At 45.2% G+C, this 23,899-nt stretch overlaps 1 protein-coding gene and 1 non-coding gene across 9 annotated transcripts in view; both read right to left on the bottom strand.

Annotated features, from left to right (window-relative positions):
• Positions 1–15,737: 15,737 nt before the first annotated feature.
• The window catches only part of LOC129839823 (ubiquitin carboxyl-terminal hydrolase 34-like), a 56,831-nt gene continuing 48,669 nt past the window's right edge, over positions 15,738–23,899 (bottom strand). For all 8 annotated transcript variants that reach the window (XM_055907480.1, XM_055907481.1, XM_055907483.1 and 5 more), the window contains exons 65-78: positions 23,628–23,801; positions 22,943–23,098; positions 22,442–22,599; positions 21,925–22,003; positions 21,232–21,358; positions 20,473–20,580; positions 20,212–20,316; positions 19,713–19,837; positions 19,140–19,263; positions 18,937–19,016; positions 18,575–18,715; positions 18,135–18,281; positions 17,692–17,848; positions 15,738–17,453 (exon numbers count right to left, since the gene is read on the bottom strand). In XM_055907480.1, coding sequence (XP_055763455.1) covers positions 16,702–17,453; positions 17,692–17,848; positions 18,135–18,281; positions 18,575–18,715; positions 18,937–19,016; positions 19,140–19,263; positions 19,713–19,837; positions 20,212–20,316; positions 20,473–20,580; positions 21,232–21,358; positions 21,925–22,003; positions 22,442–22,599; positions 22,943–23,098; positions 23,628–23,801 — 2,433 coding nt within the window. In that variant the 3' untranslated portion in view covers positions 15,738–16,701. The remainder of the gene's footprint in view (positions 17,454–17,691; positions 17,849–18,134; positions 18,282–18,574; positions 18,716–18,936; positions 19,017–19,139; positions 19,264–19,712; positions 19,838–20,211; positions 20,317–20,472; positions 20,581–21,231; positions 21,359–21,924; positions 22,004–22,441; positions 22,600–22,942; positions 23,099–23,627; positions 23,802–23,899) is intronic.
• Positions 19,965–20,098, bottom strand: LOC129840041 (small nucleolar RNA SNORA44). The gene has a single exon (XR_008757159.1). It is a non-coding gene; the product is annotated as a small nucleolar RNA SNORA44 (small nucleolar RNA).

The raw sequence follows: 23,899 nt of genomic DNA, 5'->3' as shown, positions 1-23,899 counted from the left end.
ATCCAGAGCGACTTACAAATTGGAAAGTTCATACATATTCATCCTGGTCCCCCCGTGGGAATTGAACCCACAACCCTGGCGTTGCAAGCGCCATGCTCTACCAACTGAGCCACACAGGACATCATGTCTCGCTCATCCACCAACACCACGTTGCACCACAGACTGTCCAGGAGTTGGCGGATGCTTTAGTCCAGGTCTGGGAGGAGATCCCTCAGGAGACCATCCGCCACCTCATCAGGAGCATGTCCAGGCATTGTAGGGAGGTCATACAGGCACGTGGAGGCCACACACACTACTGAGCCTCATTTTGACTTGTTTTAAGGACATTACATCAAAGCTGGATCAGCCTGTAGTGTGGTTTTCCACTTTAATTTTGAGTGTGACTCCAAATCCAGACCTCCATGGGTTGATAAATATGATTTCCATTGATAATTTTTGTGTGATTTTGTTGTCAGCACATTAAACTATGTAAAGAAAAAAGTATTTAATAAGAATATTTCATTCATTCAGATCTAGGATGTGTTATTTTAGTGTTCCCTTTATTTTTTTGAGCAGTGTATATATCGATGACAATATATAATGGTGATACATAATGGTGTTTATCATGACGATATCAACAATCTGAAAATATTTCAATACATCCATCCCACTAATACATTTCTGACGAACCTAGGAATGATAAGCCGACACGCACCATTAACATATCTCTGTGTTATCCTTTTAGGGTGGATTCTCGAACGGTCACTTCGTATTTACAAGTGATACCTTCAACATAAACAAACAAGGTGTTGTGTCCCTGAAGAGTGACATCACCCTGGACAGAGAGACAAAGGATAACTACGTTTTAAGGTATACCACGTCATGTCAATCAACATGTGCTTTAGCTGCGTTTCTCATAAGGTCTACACCCAAATATAGGCCCCAATAACAGTCGGGTGTACTTCCATAAATGTAATCCATGTAGAGGAGGGAACATTTTTCATATCTTAACGATGGACAAGGACGCAGCTGGAGGAGAATCTCTCTCTTCCGATCACCCTGACCTTAACTCTACCCCACCTAGACGCCAAAGTAAACATCGTCTTTGCTCATGTTGTTAAGTCATATAGGTGATAAAAATATACGACGTGGATAGGCAAATGCAGGCTGGTAATTTGACTTAAGATGCTCAGTGAGACCATGAAGGTCAACAATGTTATGCGTTGGAGTCAACAATGTTACGTTTTGTCAATTACGTTACCCGTTAAGATCTTACCCCTCTCACTGTGTTCAGGTGGTGGCGGTGGACAAAGATGGCCTGAACGCCACAGCCCAGCTCAACATCACCGTTCTGGACTACAATGACAACACACCCCAGTTCCCTACTCTTCCAGACAACATCCCTTTCCCTGAGGGGGAGTACTCGGACAAGTCTCCAGGAGAGGTGTACGATATCCTTGCCACAGACTCAGATCTCGGCTCCAACGGAGAAGTCACTATCTCCTCATCTGCCACGCTATTTCGCTTCAGGGAGGTGAGTCCAACCAAATAATGAAGCTTCTGGTAAACCTTCTTTACATAATACATTTCTTTAGATGAGAATTTGGATCTCGGGTACCAGGTTTGTTTACTGAGGGGTCAATCATTTTGATTAAGAAATGACCAAACAAAAGCAGATGCTTTTGATGACCTCATTATTGGCAAACCATGTTTAATATAATCTCAGCATACAAGCTTAATCAAGAGCAGTGTCGTTAGGGTAACACTGTGTATTTACACTAGTGTGTCTTGTGTTGAAGGATGGGATGCTACTGGTTGTGGGTCCTCTGGATCGGGAGACCAATGACATCTATGAGCTGGTCATTGTGGCCACTGACAAGGGAACACCACAGAGACAGGTACTATATACAAAACACAGTGGCCTAATTTATAGGGACCCTTCACCCTGAAATCAGTACGACATTACCATAGCAGTACCATATCATAACACCACAATACCATAACAGACAATATCAAAGTTCTGTGCAGCCTACCTTCTTACACAAAGTTGGTTTCAAAGATTCCAACCCCACTTCACCAGAACATGACCAGCATCAGAGTGAGAGTGACAGATGTTAATGACAACACGCCAGTGTTCAGTGCTAATATGTACACGAAGAGCATTCTGGTGAAGGACGCCAAGGTGGGGGACGTGCTGTTGACCCTCTCTGCCACAGACAAGGACATGGGCCTGAACACTCTCGTCACCTACAGGTTAGCCATGCACTGCTGTCCAACTCACATACACCTCTGTTGTACTTTCTACTCCCAGTCGTAGAGCCGGTACTGTAGAGATGAGTTTCAAGTCCACATGAAGGAATACATTGACCTAAATGGATCCTTAACGATATTGAAGAAATTGTCTGTTTTCACACAGAGTTATGCGTCAAATGCTTCGCCTCTGGCTATCTAGTTTCTCCTCAGGTGCCTCCCCTCGCTTGGCCCTGAATGGTAGCACAGGAGAGGTGACCGTGGCCTCTGACCTTTCTGATGTCACGGAGGACACACCACTTGAACTCACTGCAATGGCAAAGGACAGCGGGCTGCCTCCTCTGAACTCCACAGGTCAGGGATCGAGCATCACAAGTGGGCTAGTGTTTGTCTGTGTGTTTTTGTGACGTTGAGTTAGAGTGTATTATATCATATGTTAGTCTGAATAGTAATGTGTGCTAAATCTGTGTGTGTTCTCTCTTTCCCCCTCATAGCCAATGTCCAGGTCCTCCTGATGACTGTCAACCTCGGAGTGAGCGTGGCCTTTGAGAGCTCCTCCTACAACTTCAGCGTTCCGGAGAACGAACCAAAAGGGAGACCTGTGGGGACAGTGACGGCAACCCCAGGGAGCCCCGTGTTTGTGGTCACTTACGTCCTGACTACGCACACGGACCTGTTCTCCGTCAATGCCCTGGGAGCCCTCATCACCAGGGAGCCGCTGGACAAAGAGACTCAGGAGTGGTACATCCTGGAGGTGGAGGCAGTGGACTCCAGAACTCCCCCTACTTCTGCCGTCGCAATGGTATGACCCATCCTGGTACCTGGCAACCAGATTTAGAGGAAGTTCTAGAGGTGTTGCTTCGATGAAAAGATGTCATCATATGGGGGAACCGATTTAGAATCACAAGTAGTATTTCGTCCCTCACTCTCTTCCCTTACTCTTTCTCTCAGGTCAGGGTGCAGGTGGAAGATGTGAACGAGGCCCCAGAGTTCAAGGAAGAGACTTATGAAGCCAAGATCTTCAGCATTGGCCCATACAAATACCCTGTGGTCCAAGTTCAGGTAAGGGATGCAAAAGTGAACAGGGATAACCACTACATCCCTGGTGCCATGTCAAAGTTGACATACATTCTCTCATCCAGCTCCTCCATCCTGATCCTCCACTCTTCTCCACTCTTCTTCTTCTCACAGACCCAGACAGTGGTGACAGTGGTCGTCTGGACTACAGTCTGACAGAGTCCGTTCCACGGGCCGGGTGTACGTTGTGTCAGCGGTGGGATTAGAAGGAAAGACAACCACCCTCCTGGTGAAGGCCACAGATCCTAAAGGACTCCATGCTACAACCACGGTGGAGGTGAGTGGTGACAACAGTGTACTGTACGTATGGTAACACACATGACTCACTTGCAACAGTAGTTACAGTATGCTGCTCTAACCTGCCCCCAGGTGGACGTGCAGGGAAGTGCCAGTAATGATGTCGTAGTCATCTCCCTCAACCAGGCCACCAATGTTGTGGAGAAGAAGATCCCTGTGATGGAAGAGTAAGATATTAGAACTGATATCAAGGTTTTTGTAACACACAATATGGACCACACAAAAGTGTGTCCTTTCCTTGGCAGGGCTGTTAGACGGGGTTCTTTTGCCCACTTTCAATACTCTATCTCTCTTCCTCCGTCTTTCTCATATGTCTCTCGTTCTCTGTGTCTCTTAGGTCTTTAGGGCGAGTTCTGGGCTGGACCGTGAAGGTGATAGGGATTTCCGGCACCGGCAGAGGAGCTGTTTGGTCCCGGGGATCTGGGAGCACCGCCAAGACGTACGTCAGCTTCATTGTCATGGACCACGGGGAAGTCATCCCTGCCAAAGACGTCAAAAAGTAGGACCAACGTGTTGTCGAAAATCACTTCATCCACAACAAAGTAGCCCATCCTATAATGAGGAAATAAAAGCCATTGTTGATTAAAGTTTAACTTTCAGGGTGGTGGGTCTGAGGTTGGTTTCATGAAGGGAATTTGTGTGAAACATTCTTTAGTAGGTGACATTCAATGACTGAATGCAACATTGCTTCCACAATGTTCTATTCGGCACGATGAACATCCATGTCTGTTCTGCACGATAGAAATCAAAGAAATTATTACTTCTGGTGAATTTTTAAGGGAAAATACATTTAAAAAATGCCCTGATAATTTGTTCAATATACCCCAATCACAACTGACACACCAATATTTGTCTATATTACTTTTAACTGTCTTCTTACTCTTAACAGTTCAGAAAGTCACCAACACACCACTTCTTTAACTACATTTCAATGTCAAATCTATTCTATTTGTGTACCCTTCACCACGTTTGGCTAGTACTTGAATAACTTGAATAATTTCTTATACCTGTTGCTAAACTTGGACTGAAATAGGTACAGGAGGAACAGGAGCTCAAGCAGTAAAGGTGAGGTGCCGGTACTCAGCTCCGGTGAGATCCTGCCCAAGTCAATCACTACTTATACCCAATTAACTTACAAGGAGTCGAGGCTAGAATGTTCTTACTTGTTTACACAGCTGGAATTCTCACCTGATGACCTGTTTGTCCTCTCCCTGCCTCAACATGAGCGGTGCTCTTGCTCTCTCTCTATTGGCCATCTTTGAACCCTGCACTTCTCTCCTCTTTGGCATTGGCACCTCCATTAAGGGCACCGGCTACTTGTTCACTAGGGTGAGCACGGACTCACTGAATGCGGCTCATCTGAAACTGCAGTAGAAAAGGAAAAGGGGAAGAGCCTGATATTGTGCTAGTTTTTGTGCTAGCTTAGCTAGCTAGCTAACTTCAGCCTAGCTAAAATAGCCAACCTAGCATTGCATCACTCAGTATAAAACAATCACACAATATTATCTCATCACCAATAGTTCAATAGTTACACAACAATATAGGAATGCATTTATGAAATGTTTGTTTTTACTCATTTAAAAAAATTCAAAATATTTATACGTTGGAGCGCTCATGAATATTGTCGCATTCACATGCTAGTTGGAACTAGGAAACGTGCTAACTGGATGTAGTTTACACGGCATATACAGTACCGGTCAAAACACTTGGACACACCTACTCATTCAAGGGTTTTTATTTTTACTATTTTCTACATTGTAGAATAATAGTTAAGACATCACTATGAAATAACACATGGAATCATGTAGTAACAGAAAAAGTGTTAAACAAATCAAAATATATTTTGTCACGTGTCTCTCCGGTCCTCGAGGTCGTCAGGCTGCTCATTATTACGCACACCTGTCACCATCGTTACACGCATCAGCGCCTCAGACTCAATCACCTGCCTGATTACCTTTCCTATATGTCACTCCCTCTGGTTCTTTCCCTAGGCGTTATTATTTCTGTTCCGTTGTTTCATGTCTGTACGCTACTCGTGTTTCTTGTTTTGTTCTATGTTCATTTATTTATTAAATACACTCCCTGTACTTGCTTCCCGACTTCCAGCTTACACGTTACATATATTTTAGATTCTTCATAGTAGCCACCCTTTACCTTGATGACAGCTTTGCACACTCTTGGCATTCTTTCAGTCAGCTTCACCTGGAATGGTTTTCCAACAGTTTTGAAGGAGTTCCCATATATGTTGAGCCCTTGTTGGCTGCTTGTCCTTCACTCTATGGTCTAAATCATCCCAACCCATTTCAATTGGGTTGAGGTCGGGTGATTGTGGAGGCCAGGTCATCTGCTGTAGCACTCCATCACTCTCCTTCTTGGTCAAATAGCCCCTGCACAGCCTGGAGGTGTTGGGTCATTGTCCTGTTGAAAAACAAATGATAGTCCCACTAAGCGCAAACCAGATGGGATGGAGTATTGCTGCAGAATGCTGTGGTAGCCGTGCTGGTTAAGTTTTTCTTGAATTCTAAATAAATCCCAGTGTCACCAGCAAGCACCGCCACACCATCACACCTCCTCCATGCTTCACGGTGGGAACCACACATGCGGAGATCATCTGTCTCACAAAGACACGGCAGTTGGAACCAAAAATCTCAAATTTGGACTCATCAGACCAAAGGACAGATTTCCACCGATCAATTGCTCGTGTTTCTTGGCCCAAGCAAGTCTCTTTGTCTTATTGGTGTCCTTTAGTAGTGGTTTCTTTGCAGCAATTTGACCATGATGGCCTGATTCACGCAGTCTCCTCTGAACAGTTGATTTTGAGATGTGCCTAACTTGAACTCTGTGAAGCATTTATTGGGCTGCAATTTCTGAGGCTGCTGCTAACTCTAATGAACTTCCGGTCCTGTGACAGTCCTCATGAGAGCCAATTTCATCATAGCGCTTGAAGGTTTTTGCGACTGGCACTTGAAGAAACTTTCAAAGTTCTTAACATTCTCCGGATTGACTGACCTTCATGTCTTAAAGTAATGATGGACTGTAATTTCTCTATTCTTATTTGAGCTGTTCTTGCCATAATATGGACTTGGTCTTTTACCAAATAGGGCCATCTTCTGTATACCTTGTCACAACACAACTGATTGGCTCAAACGCATTACGGAGGAAAGAAATTCCACAACTTAACAAGGCACACCTGATAATTGAAATGCATTCCAGGTGGCTACCTCATGAAGCTGGTTGAGAGAATGCCGAGAGTGTGCAAATCTGTCATCAAGGCAAGGGTGACTACTTTGAAGAATCTCAAATATAAAATATAATTTGATTTGACTTTTTTGGTTACTACATGATTCCATGTGTTATTTCATAGTTTTGATGTCTTCACTACTATTCTACAATGTAGCAAATACTAAAAATAAAGAAAAACCCTTGAATGAGGTGTGTCCAAACTTTTGACTGGTACTGTAGTTATCCAGGTCTCAAGACTAACTTTTTGTTATCACCGTCACAGAATCCTTTCGAAGTGCAATTTCAACCATCGCAAACTGAAGATGAACCATCCCAAATTAAAATACCTTGTTTATTTTTGATATGCCAACATGAATCTAATTTAGGACCTAAGTCATTCACAGTGATTTAAAAGGCTAATAAGTACTTTACACCACTGCTCTTAAGTAAAAAAATACTTCAAAGTACTACCTAAGTTTTTTTATTTTATTATCTGTACTTTACTATTTATATTTAGGACAACTTTTACTTCACTACATTCCTAAAGAAAATAATGTACATTTTTCATGACACCCACAATAACTAGTTAGATTTTGAATGCTTATCAGGACAGGAAAATGGTCCAATTCATACACTTATCAAGAGAACATCTCTTGTCATCCCTACTGCCTCTAATCTGGCAGACTCACTAATCACAAATGTTTCATTTGTAAATTGTCTGAGTGTTGGATTGTGCCCATAGCAATCCATAACTATGAAAAACAAGAAAATAGTGCCGTCTGATTTGCTTAATATAAGGAATTTGAAATGTATACTTTTACTTTTCATACTTATATTTTAGCAATTCAATTTACTTTTGATAATTATATGGAAAACCAAATACTTTTAGACTTTACTCAAGTAGTATTTTACTGGGTGACTTTCACTTTTACTTGAGTCATTTTCTATTAAGGCATCGTCCCATTTATTCAAGTATGACAATTGGGTACTTTTCCCACCACTGAATAGTACTACTGAAATCGAAAATGGGGCTATCAACTGAGTCTTTTTTTTGGGACCCTTCCCAGATCTGTGCCTCGACACAATCCTATCTTATGCCAGCTCAGCTTCCAGCTCCTAAGCAACTCTGTAGTAATTTGTGTGTGTTATTTCTTACATTATTAGCCCAGAATTGTTGTGTTACATACAGCCGGAAATAACTTTTTCATATCAGAGTAGCGGTAAAATCACCAGCATTACAACCAGGAATACGACTAATTAGATCCTTTGTTTGTACCCCCCAGGGCAATTTAATTTATTTCAGAGGCTTCTCAAAAACACCGCTGGCAGAGAAGAGGTATATGGAGTGGACTTCTACTCCGACTCAGGAGGCGTGCAAACCATCCACCGCTTCAGAGTATATTACTCGCCAACGTTCAGTAGACTAGCTCAGGGCTAGGATCTCTTTCCAGAGACATTAAGGATTGTAACATACTCTGTTTCACGGAAACATGGCTCTCATACAGCCAGCTGGGTTCTCAGTACATCGTGCAGACAAGAATAAAGAACTCTCCGCAAAGAAGAAAGGCGGGGGTGTATGTTTCATGATTAACTACTCACGGTGTGACTGTGATAATACAGAAACTCAAGTCCTTTTGTTCAACCGACCTAGAATACCTCACAATCAAATGCCGACCATATTACCTCCCAAGATAATTCTCTTCGGTTACAGTCACAGCCGTGTATTTTCCCCCTCAAGCCGATACCATGACGGCCCTCAAAGAACAACACTGGACTTTATGCAAACTGGAAACCACATATCCAGAGGCCTCATTTATTGTAGCTGAGGATTTTAACAAAGAATCTTAGGAAAATACTAGCCAAGTTCTAACACATTGACAGTAGTACTCGCGCTGGAAAAACTTTTCAAAATGGACCTCCCACGCCCTCCTTCTGCAAATCTGATCGACTCCATTTTGCTTCTCCCTTCCTATAGGCAGAAACTCAAACAGGAATTACCTGTGGTAAGGTCTATTCAACGCTGGTCTGACCAATCGGAATCCATACTTCAAGATTGTTTGATCATGCAGACTGGGGTATGTTCTGGGTAGCCTCTGACAATACCATCGACGAATACGGTGACTGAGTTCATCAGAAAGTGTATAGGAGATGTTGTACCCACTGTGACTATTAAAACCTACCCAAACCAGAAACAGTGGATAGATCACAGCATTCACTCAAAGTGGAAACCACTGCATTTAATCATGGCAAGGTGACTGGCAATATGGCCGAATACTAGAGGTCGACCGATTAATCGGAATGGCCGATTAATTAGGGCCGATTTCAAGTTTTCATAATCGGAAATAGGTATTTTTGGACACCGATTTGTCCGTTTGTTTTTTTTTACACATTTATTTAACTAGGCAAGTCAGTTAACACACGGCCTAGGAACGGTGGGTTAACTGCCTTGTTCAGGGGCAGAACGACAGATATTTACCTTGTCAGCTCGGGGATTCAATCTTGCAACCTTAGTTAACTAGTCCAACACTCTAACCACCTGCTTTCATTGCACTCTACAAGGAGCCTGCCTGTTACGCGAATGCAGTAAGAAGCCAAGGTAAGTTGCTAGCTAGCATTAAGCTTATCTTATAAAAAACAAAAAATCAATCATAAATCACTAGTTAACTACACATGGTTGATGATATTACTAGTTTATCTAGCGTGTCCTGCGTTGCATATAATCGATGCGGTGAGCATTTGCGAAAAAGGACTGTCGTTGCTCCAACGTGTACCTAACCATAAACATCAATGCCTTTCTTAAAATCAATACACAAGTATATATTTTTAAACCTGCATATTTAGTTAAAATAAATTCATGTTAGCAGGCAATATTTATTTATTTTTATTTTTTTTAAATTTTATCCCCTTTTCTCCCCAATTTTCGTGGTATCCAATCGCTAGTAATTACTATCTTGTCTCATCGCTACTACTCCCGTACGGGCTCGGGAGAGACGAAGGTCGAAAGCCATGCGTCCTCCGAGGCACAACCCAACCAAGCCGCACTGCTTCTTTAACACAGCGCGCCTCCAACCCGGAAGCCAGCCACACCAATGTGTCGGAGGAAACACCGTGCACCTGGCCCCCTTGGTTAGCGCGCACTGCGCCCAGCCCGCCACAGGAGTCGCTGAAGCGCGATGAGACAAGGAAATCCCTACCGGCCAAACCCTCCCTAACCCGGACGACGCTAGCCCAATTGTGCGTCGCCCCACGGACCTCCCGGTCGCGGCCGGCTGCGACAGAGCCTGGGGGCGAACCCAGAGACTCTGGTGGCGCAGTGCCCTAGACCACTGCGCCACCCGGGAGGCCCAGCAGGCAATATTAACTAGGTAGATTGTGTCACTTCTCTTGCAACAGAGTCAGGGTATATGCAGCAGTTTTGGCCGCCTGGCTCGTTGCGAACTGTGTGAAGACTATTTCTTCCTAACAAAGACAGCCAACTTCGCCAAACAGGATGATTTAACAAAAGCGCATTTGCGAAAAAAGCACAACCGTTGCACGACTGTACCTAACCATAAACATCAATGCCTTTCTTAAAATCAATACACAGAAGTATATATTTTTAAACCTGCATATTTAGCTAAAAGAAATCCAGGTTAGCAGGCAATATTAACCAGGTGAAATTGTGTCACTTCTCTTGCGTTCATTGCACGCAGAGTCAGGGCATATGCAATAGTTTGGGCCGCCTGGCTCGTTGCGAACTAATTTGCCAGAATTTTACGTAATTATGACATAACATTGAAGGTTGTACAATGTAACAGCAATATTTAGACTTCGGGATGCCACCCGTTAGATAAAATACGGAACAGTTCCGTATTTCACTGAAATAAACGTTTTGTTTTCGAAATGATAGTTTCCGGATTCTACCATATTAATGACCAAAGTCTCGTATTTGTGTATTATGTTATAATTAAGTCTATGATTTGATAGAGCAGTCTGACTGAGCGGTGGTAGGCAGCAGCAGCCTCGTAAGCATTCATTCAAACAGCACTTTGCTGTGATTCAAGCATCGAGGTGTTTATGACTTCAAGCCTATCAACTTCAAGCCTATCAACTCCCGACATTAGGCTGGTGTAACCGATGTGAAATGGCTAGCTAGTTAGCGGGGTGGGTACTAATAGCGTTTCAAACGTCACTCGCTCTGAGACTTGGAGTAGTTGTTCCCCTTGCTCTGCAAGGGCCGCGGATTTTGTGGAGCGATGGGTAACGATGCTTCGAGGGTGGCTGTTGTCGATGTGTTCCTGGTTCGAGCCCAGGTAGGAGCGAGGAGAGGGACGGAAGCTATACTGTTACACTGGCAATACTAAAGTGCCTATAAGAACATCCAATAGTCAAAGGTATATTTAATACAAATGGTATAGAGAAATAGTCCTATAAATACTATTATTTATTATTATCTACAACCTAAAACCTCTTACTTTGGAATATTGAAGTCTCATGTTAAAAGGAACCACCAGCTTTCATATGTTCTCATGTTCTGATCAAGGAACTTAAACGTTAGCTTTCTTACATGGCACATGTTGCACTTTTACTTTCTTCTCCAACACTTTGTTTTTGCATTATTTAAACCAAATTGAACATGTTTCATTATTTATTTGAGGCTAAATTGATTTTATTGATGTATTATATTAAGTTAAAATAAGTGTTCCTTCAGTATTGTTGTAATTGTCATTATTACAAATAAAATACATTTTCAAAAAAAGAAAACTGTCCGATTAAATCGGTATCGGCTTTTTTTGGTCTTCCAATAAATCGGTATCGGCGTTGAAAAATCATAATCGGTGGACCTCTACCGAATACAAACACTGGAGTTATTCAATCCGTAAGGCAATCAAAAAGGCAAAACTTCAGTACAAAGAGTCGCCGCAATCCAACAGCTCAGTCAGGAGACGTATGTGGCGGGACTACAGACAATCACGGACTACAAAGGGAAAGCCAGCCACGTCTCGGACACCGACGTCTTGCTTCCGAACAAGCTAAACGCCTTCGCCCGCTTTAAGGATAACACAGTGCCACCAACGCGGCCCGCTACCAAGGACTGTGAGCTCTCCTTTAAGCGTTTTAACAATCGCAAGGCTGCCGGCCCAGAAGGCATCCCTAGCTGCGTTCTCAGAGCATGCACATACTAGCTGGCTTGAGGGTTTACGGACATATTCAATCTACCTATCCCAGTCCACTGTCCCTATTTGCTTCAAGATGTCCACCATAGGCCTCCCAAGTGGTGCAGTGGTCTAAGGCACTGCATCGCAGTGCTAGCTGTGCCACTAGAGATTCTGGCTCGAGTCCAGGCTCTGTTGCCGCTGGCCGAGATCGTGAGACCTATGGGGCAGCGCACAATTGGCCCAGCGTCGTTCGGGTTAGGGGAGGGTTTGGACGGCAGGGATGTTCTTGTCCTATCGCACACTAGCAACTCCTGTAGCGGGCCGGGCGCATGCACGCTGACACGGTCGGCAGATGTACAGTGTTTCCTCTGACACATTGGTGTGGCTGGCTTCTGGTTTAAGCGGGCATTGTGGCAAGATGCAGTGGTTCTGTCATCATGAAGTGCTTTGAGAGGCTAGTTAAGGATCATATCACCTCTGCCTTACCTGACACCCGAGACCCACTTGAATTTGCTTACCGCCCCAATAGATCTACAGATGATGCCATCGCACTGCCCTATCCCCTTTGGACAAGAGGAATACCTATGTAAGAATGCTGTTCATTGACTGTAGCTCAGCATTCAACACCATAGTACCCTCCAAGCTCATCAATAAGCTCTGGGCCCTGGGTCTGAACCCTGCCCTGTGCAGCAGGGTCCTGGACTTCCACCCCCAAGGTAGGTAGGAAGGTAGGTAGGAAACAACTTTGCTGATCCTCAACACAGGGGCCCCACAAGGGTGTGTGCTCAGCCCCCTCCTGTACACCCTGTTCACCCATGACTGCGTGGCCATGTACTCCTCCAACTCTATTATCAAGTTCGCAGATGACAACAGTTGTACGCTTAATTAGCAACAATGATGAGACAGACTACAGAGAAAAGGTGAGTGCACTGGGAAAGCGGTGCCAGGAAAATAACGTCTCAAATCAATGTCAACCAAACAAAGGATCTGATCGTGGACTTCAGGAAATAGCTGAGGGAGCGGGACCGCAGTGGAGAAGGTGAAATGCTTCAAGTTCCTTGGCGTACACATCACTGACGTTCTGAAATGGTCCACCCACACAGAGTCTGATGAAGAAGGCGCAACAGAGCCACTTCAACCTCAGCAGGCTGAAGAAATTTGTCTTGGTCCTTAAAACGCCCAAACTTTTACAGATGCACAATTGAGAGTATGCTGTCAGGCAACTGCACCACCCTCTGGAGAGCCCTGTGGTTGCAGGCGGTGCAGTCTGCCCAACGCATCACCAGGGGCACTCCACCTGCCCTCCAGGATACCTACAGCACCCGATGTCACAGTAAGCCAAAAATATCATCAAGGACATCAACCACCCGAGCCAAGGCTTGTTCAACCCGCTATCATCCAGAAGGCAAGGTCAGTACAGGTGCATGAAAGCTAGGACCGAGATACTGAAAAACATTATCTCAAGGCCATCACTGTTAAATAGCCATCACTAGCCGGCTTCCACCTGGTTATGCAACCCTGCACTTGAAAGGCTGCAGCCCTATATACATAGACTTGGAATCACAACACCCGCAAAAGCATCTGCTAAATATGTGTATGTGACCAATAAAATTTGATTTGTGTGCCTTCCAAATCATGACTTTACCACAGGTGGACTCCAATCAAGTTGTACAAACATCTCAAGGATGATCAATGGAAATAGGATGCACCTGAGCTCAATTTTGAATCTCATACCAAAGGGTCTGAACTTTGCTTTGTCGTTATGGGGTATTGTGTGTAGATTGACGAGGATTTATTTAACTTAATTTATAATAAGGCTGTAACGGCCTCCCGAGTGGCGCAGCGGTCTAAGGCACTGCATCGCAGTGTTGCGGCGTCAAAACAGCCTGGGGTTAGATCCCAGGCCGTGACCAAGAGTCCCATAGGGCTGCGCACAATTGGCCCAGTATCATCCGGGTTAGCAGAGGGTTTGGCCGGAGGGGTGGATACTTGGATCATCGCGCTCTAGCGACTCCTTGTGGCGGGCCGGGCGCCTGCAAGCTGACTTCGGTCGTCAGTTGAACGGTGTTTCCTCCCGTTGGCTTCCGGGTTAAGCAAGAGGGTGTTAAGAAGCGTGCCTTGGCGGGTCATGTTTTGGAGGACACATGGCTCGATCTTCATTGGGGAGATGCTGCGATGAGTCAAAATTGGGAATAAAAAAAAAGGGTTAAAATGACAATTATTTAAAAAAAGAACAAGGGTGTAACTTAACTAAACATGGACAAAGTCAAGGGTTCTGAATACTTTCTGAATATACTGTATGCCTGGGCACATTGAAGCTGTTCTGGCAGCTCGTGGTGGATGTATATAAATAAATTAGCCAACATCTCAAAGCAAGGTGCTTGTCCACACTGATGCTGACATGGAGGCGCCAGAAAATTTTGCCAAACGTTTAATTACATAAATAGGCTTAAAGGCAGTGACGTTTGACAAATATAAATTAAGATAATTAACATGAACATAAAGGCTTGTTCAGTTAACATACTCAAGGCACGGTTAGTTCAGATCAAAATTGCCACAAGAGCTGCGAGAAAGGCCAGTGCCTGTTGCGCACCACACACGTCAACCACCTTGAAAACTGAACGGAGGCAATCAGCATTTTAAAACTAAAACGTAATGGTTTAAAACCATAAGTCATTTTGAGGCATGTCTTACCTTGTTCCACAGTAGCCTAGCGAAAATCAGACCATGAAATGTTGAGGGATTTTTATAAACAGTTCCTTATACCATTGAAAGCAGCATTTCTAGCATGTTCTACTGGGTTTCTATCAACTTCATTTCATTTTCCAGCACCCCAAGACAATCCTAGTCATATTAGCAACCCATGCTAGTTGTTGCATCTTTAGATCTCCCCTCTTTCTAAATGTTAATATCGGTCACATAGAACCACTGACATACTTGTGCACTTTTTGAACGGATCCAAGTACATTTTGGAACATTTGAGTGTAGCCTATACTGCAGTGCTGCGCTTACCATGGGCCGGTCCAAAAGCATATTTTGCAGTGGGGGATACGATCATAAAATGAGGGACTGATTCTGTGGTGCAAAGCCAGAAAGACAGTAGCTGCTTGGCGCTTTACAGAAGGAAATCAAACTAATCATGGCATATTAAATGGGGGATCAAATGTATGTGTTTCTAATAACCCCCGCCCCCCCCCCACTCCCCTCAGCAAGTTACACACCTGCCTGAAGGGTCCCTGTGTAAAGTGGTCTTCAGTACCCCTGTAACAAATCAATACAACATTTTTACAGAGAGGATGGTTACGATAAAAATACCATCACACACACACACCACACTGGTCTCTCAAGACCAGGATTGTGTGGATTGACGTAGAGTACCCCCGCATGTCCTCCTATCAAGGACAGTTTCAAGACCGTATCTGTTTCAAAACACTGACCTAGCATTGGGTTGTGCAGGACTTAGACCACATGTTTGTTAAGGTACAAAGCAAAACCAGACGGAGCAAAACAAAACAAGAGCAGAGCTGATAATAGCGGCCATTAGTGTCGCAGTCCACCCAAAGACTTCTCAAAACTGCTGCAGCCTAAGGACCAGGTTTCCCTTGAAAACATACTCCATCTACATTTGATTTGATAAAGACAAGGTTCAATTAAAATGATTGTGGTTCTTCACAGCAGTGTAACGTGAGGCGGAATAAGTCCGGAAACATTCTAGTAAACCTTACGACCACGGTGAAGGTTGTACGGGGGATCCATAAAACAATAAATCAATCACAATGCTAAATCAATCAGATTTAATCCAGGATGTGCGAGGACGCTATAGGGAAAAAAATGATCATAGCTCATTGTGGTTTTCAGTTCAGAATTATTCATATTACAATTTTTATTAATTTATCCTATATCAAAATAAATAAAAAAAGAAACAAAACCAGAAGAAGCAAGAATGACAATAGATTATGGAATGTATTTTCAGTAAATAAAATAAAGCTCCAACTGTTACACCAAGTCTGCTTTATTTCACCCACAGATATCGTGTCAAATAAAGCACCATTATATATATATATATATAGATATATATATCTATATATATATAGTTTTCATATACACCGCCAGGCAACAACTAGGAGAAGATTCTTTACAGAATCAAGTTTCTTGTGGTTCTTTTTTAATGTACAGGTAAACTTAGTTTGGATATTAACCACAGAAAAAAAGCAAGGCAACTTTTGCCTCTTTCATAAAGTACAAAACTGGCACAGAGGACACCATTTTATACAGAGTAAAAATGCAATAAAATTAAATTGCATACAGAAGAGACTAAAATTCCTGTAAACCTTTCCCCGTTACAGCAACCTCAAACAAATAAGTCACTTCAAAAAGAACTCAAATAGGTTTAAAAAAAAAAAAGTATTATTTTTGCCGATCCATTGATCTCTTTCGTCCAATGGATTGGCGGCTGTGCATGTTTATAGTCATTTGGGAGCATGCTGTCTGGAGCCTTCTTCTGCCATTGAAGCTGGGGAGGAGTGATCGCGTGACATACCGGAGCACAAGAACTGATAGAAGCACATCAGCAGAGGCCAACGCAACACACACAGAAAAGGGAAACGACAAACGAAAGGATGAAAACAGGGAAAGAAAAGTGTTAAACGAAAGAGCATAATTCATTTAGAGAGAAAAAATAACAGACAAAAAATATTTTTAAAAAGGGCTCATGGCGCTGAGAGCAATAATGGGGATGTCACGAGGAGGCGGAGCACGGCCCTTTCCCAAATAGTTTTGTAACCACGGCGATAGTGGCCTCCACTGTCCTGTAGAGCATTTCCAGGGTGTCCGGAGGCGGGGCAGAGTTCGTCAGAGCCTGCGAGGGGGCGTGGCTACTGCACCCTGGGACCTCTGGCCCCTCTCCTGCCAGCCCCAGGGCAGATGGAAAGGCCAGGTCCTCCGAGGCCAGGGCGGCCGAGCCTCCACAAGTCTCATCCATTGCCGCCGTTGCTTCCCTCCTCTCTTCCTCCTCCGCTCCTGCCATGGCTGCCTGCTGAGTCTGAGACGACTGCGGCTCCTTCCCTCCCTGTCCGCTGCCGCCGTACGACAACTCTCCTGTCTCCGGGAGGGAGGAAGAGGAGGATGATGAGGAAGAGGAGGAAGAGGAAGCCTCCATCTTCTCCTCCTTGGGGGAGGCGTCCCCAGGGGGTTGGCTGCAACTGGTGGCAGCGGTAGGATCCGGTGAGGGCGGGTCGTGCTCGGTTCCCGGGTCGATGAGGGACGAGGAGTCCCGTGTCTCTGTGTCCGAGGTGCTGGTGGGAGTCAGTGCCTCCTGGTGCTCCGGCTTCAGCTCGACACATGGGGGGAGGGAGGAGGAGGTGGAGGCAGCACAGGTGGGTCCGGAAACAGTCACAGCCCCGGTGCTGGTGCCGGCGCTGGTTCCTTCCCCGGGGCCGTCGTCGCTACTCATCCGCCGGCGCTTCACTGGGGTGGCGCCCTCCTCCTCCGCTGAGAGACAGAGAAGAAACTCAGGTGATTAACCTTCACATCTGTGTACAGGTAGTACTACCATTAGCATTTTCAACTTCAAGTCATCATTCCCAACGGGTTTAAATGACACATAGTCCAACCCTGTTATCTGCTTACACTACTAAGTGACAATAGGCTGAAAGGGACACCACACATTGACTACCATCAATGCGTTTCCATTTTTCAAGTTTGTGACAGTAGACTGTATGTGTCGTACCTTTGGCCTTGCGGTCCTTGGCCTCCTGTTCGAGCGCGCTGCGTTGCTGCACACAGGCGCTACACTTGGACAGCAACTCCTGCAGGGCCGGACCCAGAGCCGGGTCCAACGCCTGGGGGGTGTGTATGGACAACATCAACGCTAACGCTCGCAGGTCCTGAAGAGAGGGAGGGAGAAGGACAAAAGATAAGTGATTATCTAGTAGAGAATAGCATTTGAACAGGGAATGACAATCTAGTAAGGAATGACTATGGAATTAACGAGGAAGCATGAATAAGGCCCGAGTAGAGCGTGAAAAAGGGATGAATAGCATATAAATAGGGCATGAATTGCATTAGAATAAGGCATGAATAGTGTACTAACAGAACGTGAATAAGGCATGAATAGTGCATTAACAGAATGGGAATAAGGCGTGAATAAGGGCATGAATAAGGGTTACTGACAGCGTTGAGGAGGCCGCTGGTCTTGCTCAGCTCCAGGCGGTGCGAGGCCAGCTCGGGCTGTAGGCTGTGGTACTCGTTCAGCAGGTTGGTCACCAGCAGACTGATCAGGTTGGCACAGCTGGGGCCTGACAGCACCTGGCTCTGGACCTGAGAGATGACACACACACACTTGCGGTCATGCACTCGAAAGGCCCATCAACATGGTATTTAAAATAGCAAGGTGGAGTCCCAGATCAGATTATGCAGTCTTGCCAACATCCTTGCGGCCATTTGAAGTTGACAAGACGGCAAAACAGATCTGGGACTCAGACCAGCGTGAAACCTTGGTTTCGCGTCAACATTGGATGCATACATGAAATGACAGGCTATAAAAAGAGGCTAAAGCAGAGGCTGTCGGTGTTGAAATAAACGGATGGTAGCGATGGCTCCAAGATGGCTACCTTGTGCAGGAAGCAGGTGAGGAAGGAGTAGGCCATGTTGTTGTTGAGGAAGGTCCTCTCGTCCATCAGGATGCACTTGATGTACTCGCCGAACGCCGGGTCCTCGCACAGAAGCTTCACACACGTCTTAGCCAGGGCCGACTACAGAACAGCACAGCAAGATGTCGGTGACAACGTACAATCAGTGAGTTTGTATAATTTGATGTGTGTTATGTGTGTTTGTAGATTTGGATGTGTGTTAAGTGTGTATGCAAGTGAGAGAAATAGTACGCATATGTGTCCGAGTATTGTGTGTGTGACTGTTTTTGAGTGAGTGTGTTAAAGTGTTTCTGAAATTGTGTGTGAAAGTGTGTGTTATTTACCTGAGACTGGCAAAGCTCCGTCCACAGCTTGGGGAAGAGGGCCAAGTGCAGAGGCACGCCCTCGTACGCTATCAGGACACCTGGAGCCAGAGAGACATGGTCACATTGGCGACACACCAGATACACACACACACACAACCAGACAGACAGCCTTTTTAGTCATTAGATACAGTAACATTAGAAATGCATCCACACACACTCACTTAGTTTGACAAGGGTCTCGGTGAACTTCTCGCAGTTGATGGCGACTCGACACAGCAGGTGGATGAACTGGTGGTAGGAGAGAAAGTAGTCGAGGAGCATCCGGTCATACACCTCATCTTTACCCTGAGAGAGAGAGAGACAGAGGGACATAGAAGTTGATGGTCCTTCGCAATGGCAGCAGGAAGACCACACTAGCGCAAATATACACATGAAATGAACAGACCTTGAAATTGCGAAGAAACATACACACTCTACTCTATTTTCCCCAGAGGGAACTTCCGCGGTGGTTTTAGGCACCGTTTCCACTTATCCAACCACAATTTTAACCAGGTAGGACAGATGGTCTTTCATCTTAAATTAACCTTTACTTAGCCAGGTAAGCCATCGAGAGCAATCTCCCTGACAACAACCTGCGGTGAGATTTCACCAAAACATAAAACATCCTCTTTAGCACTAACACCACTGTCCTATCAAACTTGACATGATCTTGGTGCCAAAGACGGTCTTTATGTTAAGAAAATGACAAACTGGCCGAGAGACACGAAGCAGTGGTGCTATTCAGAGACACACACCTTGCTGGTCTCCACCATGGAAGGCAGGAGGCACATGTTGAGTTCAGGTCTGGGAGGCCTGATGTTGTTCTTGCCTCCCATCAGCTTGATGTTCTCTCTGCAGGGCAGGTAAGGCCCAAAGGACACTGTGTACAAAAGAGAGTCACATTCAGACAAATCCTACCGGGTCTTACGCAAATCTACAGCAACATGTGTGTCAATGGGAGATTCTGAACAAAAATACATGTTTTTTTGTTGTTGTTGTCCCTAGATATCTGTAGGACAGTTGAGTGACTGCCTCAGGCACGGAGAGGCCAGGACAGTCAAAGACTCCCCCCGGTACTCTGGCATGCACTTGGAGAACCGGAGGCTACAGACAGAGCCAAGGTCCTTAGGATAGCATGCTGTGTAGTATTATTAAATCGGCATTATTTTCATGATGGCTTGCGTTTGTCCTCATTAACTTTCGTCAGTACATAAGACGAGCTCTTAAGTGTAGCAGCTGGAGGGGGGCACTCACTGGGGATGTTGCTGTGGTGGTAGGTGCAGTGGTTGTGCTGCAGGAAGGGCACCAGAGTGTGCAGGAAGTCATGGGGACTCAACAGGACCAGCTCCTTCAGAACATCTGGAGGGGGGGGGGGGGGGGGGGGGGGACAGAAATAACCAGGAACTACTAGTGACATCACATCTCATATTACATACAACAACAGGTATGCTATGTGGAATAGTTTAGAGGGGAAAATGTGGTCAAGTATTATCCAAACTGTTTGTGTGAGCTTACCCAGGCAGGCGTTGCGGAGCTCCGGAGGGCTGTAGGAGTTGAGGAGGGTGAGCAGCTTGTGGGCAAAGTCGATCCTCTCCTGCCACTGGATAAGAGCCTGCTTCACGTCTATAGGAGAACAACACAGGTCATACAGAGACTTTACAGGGTCCCAAAGTAAAAAAGGCAAGTCACTGAGCTCTAGTTAACAAAAGGCTACGACAGAAGAACACAGGGCTTATTCACGAGGAGGTGAATCCTAACTTTCACTTCATGACTGAGAGAACATTTGACTGATGTCAATGGGAGACAGAACATTTGACTTGAAAATTAGGTTTCGCTGCAAGGTAGGTAGTCAGCATACAATAACTATCTTCAAAATAATTGACGAGGGACGTCGGTTGTGAGATGAAAGCTTCTTTTTAGTAATAATACATTTTACCGCTTTAGATTCTACAAAACAATAAAAAGAAAGCTGCCAGCAAAAGCCACGATAATCACTTGCACATAACTGGCGAGTTCTTTTTTTGTTCTATTTTTACTTCCTGCCGGAAGGCATTCTGGTACTTGCAGTCAATAGCGTAATCCAATACAACATAAATATGTACATAGTTCTCTCAAATCGCCACATGAATTCTAATACAATTACTCTTACACATGTAAATAACTCAACTAAAATATCTTGAGGATACAGCTGAATGAATTAACTGTAAAGACGAACTCTGTAACCCATTACAGTTACAACATCCAGAGAGGGGGAGGGAGGGTGTTTTCGCTGACCTTTGCGCTGCAGATAGGGCCGCGTGGCCTTGAGGACCGACAGGAAGATGGACAGCAGCTCCACCAGGTCCCCCGTCACATGACACGCTGTGGCCTCGTGGTACATCATGTGCAGGGTGTTGAACGACTGCGGGAAGCAGAGAGAAAGGGGGAGAGAGGGAAGCAAGGGAGAGCGAGAGAGGGCGAGAGGGGCACATCAAATGACAAACCGTTGCCTAAGCTAGAACCCTTGGCCTAAGAAATTCACATTCCTACACTTTATAGGAAAATATTATTTTACAGGATACAGCTCACAATGAAAGAACTTCAAAGTACCAACATCATGTGTATGGTGTTAAAGACAGCAGGATGGAGAGAGGGAGGGGCACGTCAAATGACCGATAACGATTTACGCAACAGCTGATGTCATGATAAACCTATATGGGCACCCTTTACATTGAGAACTTAAAATATAAAATGTCTTATATTGGATACAGAATAAAACTACATTAAACGGTAATATTATGTACATTTTGAACCCGTTAACCTTGATTTCCGCTAGCTGAGTGATGAACGAGACTTGGAAATGTGGCAACACGAGACTGCCACCAACCAATTCAAAATTATAATATACAAGCCAGTGAAATGAAGCAATGTATAAATGGTTCGATTTAAGCCTAATAACCAGAATTAGTGCAGAATGTCTTGACGTACCTCTGTCATGAGGATGAGTCCTCTGTTGAAGACCACTAGTAGTCTGTCCTCATCGTTCTCCAACAACACACGGAAGGCACTGGGGAAGGACACAAAACACAGTTACACTATATCATGGACATATACTGCACTTTCACAGTGCTTTCATCTCAAAAGTAAGACAGTGCCCATATGATTCTCTAAAAGGCATCAGACATTTCTCTGGTTAAGTTGCCGCGTGTTCAATTTTTTATTTTTTTACTCTGCAGATGCTTCGTATCTGGGCCGTGTTTTAGGGCATGCAAAGGAAAATGTTTTAAAACGTTTTGCAACAAATGATTGTGTCCTATTGGACCATTCCTGGTAGTCCCTGTTTCAGTCCATTTTCTTCAACGTGGTGCCTTATGAACATGATCCTGGTGGCAAGTGAGAGTGTTGCCCTCCCTCTGTGTGTGTGCGCGTGATCCCCTCTCTGTGTGTGTGTGTGTGTGATCCCCTTTCCCTGTGTGTGTGTGTGTGTTTCCCCTCTCTGTGTTACCTGATGAGTGTGGTCCAGCAGGAGCGTCCGTCCAGGCAGCGGAGGTAGCAGCTGATGGTGGTCTTCTTAAACTGCTTGACGTCCTCCAGCTCCTCCTCCCTCATGTCCGACCGCTGGGCCACAAACAGCTGCATCAGGTTGAACAGCTCCTCCACCGCCTGCAGGGGGACCAACACACAGACACACCAGGCAGTGGTCAAAGAGGCAACAGAGACAAATCAACCGAGAGACCACCTAGAAACATCTCAAGAGGCCTAGCCCTCTGATTTCCGCATGAAGCGCTTAGAGGATGATAGTGGACAAGGCACTAATGAATCGCCTGAGGGGTCATGGACACAGGCAGTATAACAGAGGCATAAGATAGTCGCCTGACGCAGTAAGAGAGAAAAAAAGACAGACGGACAGTCACACGAACAGTCAACACACACCAGCACCCAGTCAAATCAGGTCATCTTCCCATTATACACAAAAGGGACAGAGTCAGTCAGCCGGACCACCCACCCCTGGGTACTGGCTGGCGTGCGGCGTCAGGTTCTTGAAGGCCCACTGGATGTTCTGGTGCGAGGCCAGCTGGCGGGTGAAGGCGGGCGACTGCTCGCAGCACATCCTCAGGATGCCGTAGTACGCCGGCAGCATTCCCCGGTTGAACAGCACCACCTGTTGGGAAATCATTACAAGCAGGCTTTCAGACTCACCTCTAGCGACTGCCCTCTCTTCATTCTTTGGCTGTTGTGTTTTTGCTAGTAACATTTAGTACATTTCCAACGTGTTCCTGGATAAATTGCTCAGAAAATGTTTCAGAGATCGCCGCTCCCTTGCCAGTTGAAGGCGCTTCGTGCACTGAAGGTTCTAACTAATGAACTGTGGGACGTAGGGGCGTGTCATTTGGTAAACCTTCAGTTGGAAAGGACAGTAGGATATGGCAGTGCCACGGTAGCGTTAGGCCTCGGAGGCGCTGTGGCAAACATGCACTACACAGAACTCATCGCATTTTTGCGAATCATGCCACTTGGTAAACATGGTGAAGATAGGCATCACCTTTGCCCAATTTAGCGTTATGCTTCCCAACGGTTGACCAAGTGGTACCGTTTCTATAGCTAGGACATCGTTGCCTCTGCTCGAGACTAGATTCATTTTGTTAATTCAAAAATGAGGGGGCTTTGCAACTAAAATGTATTATTTCTACCTCCTGGTCGTCGTGGTCGGCCAGGATGTAGTTGAAGGCGATGTTCTTAGTGACCACGGGGTTCTGGACGACCAGCCGGACGTTCTCGGGACACTCCATACACACGTTGTGCCAGAAGGAGAGCAGGGCCTGCTTGTTGTGGTTAGTGGCGATGGCTGGTTCAGACAGCTTGGGCTGAGACAGGGGGGGGGGAAGATCAGAGAGGTTCTCTTACTGCAACTCACTTATTTCATTACTATCACTAGCTTTATTATTCATTAAGGTGTGTACAC

Source organism: Salvelinus fontinalis, chromosome 40 (assembly GCF_029448725.1).
Source record: "Salvelinus fontinalis isolate EN_2023a chromosome 40, ASM2944872v1, whole genome shotgun sequence".
Lineage (NCBI taxonomy): Eukaryota > Metazoa > Chordata > Actinopteri > Salmoniformes > Salmonidae > Salvelinus > Salvelinus fontinalis.
Note: the sequence above shows the minus strand (reverse complement) of the source record. Positions and strands in the feature narration are given on the sequence as shown.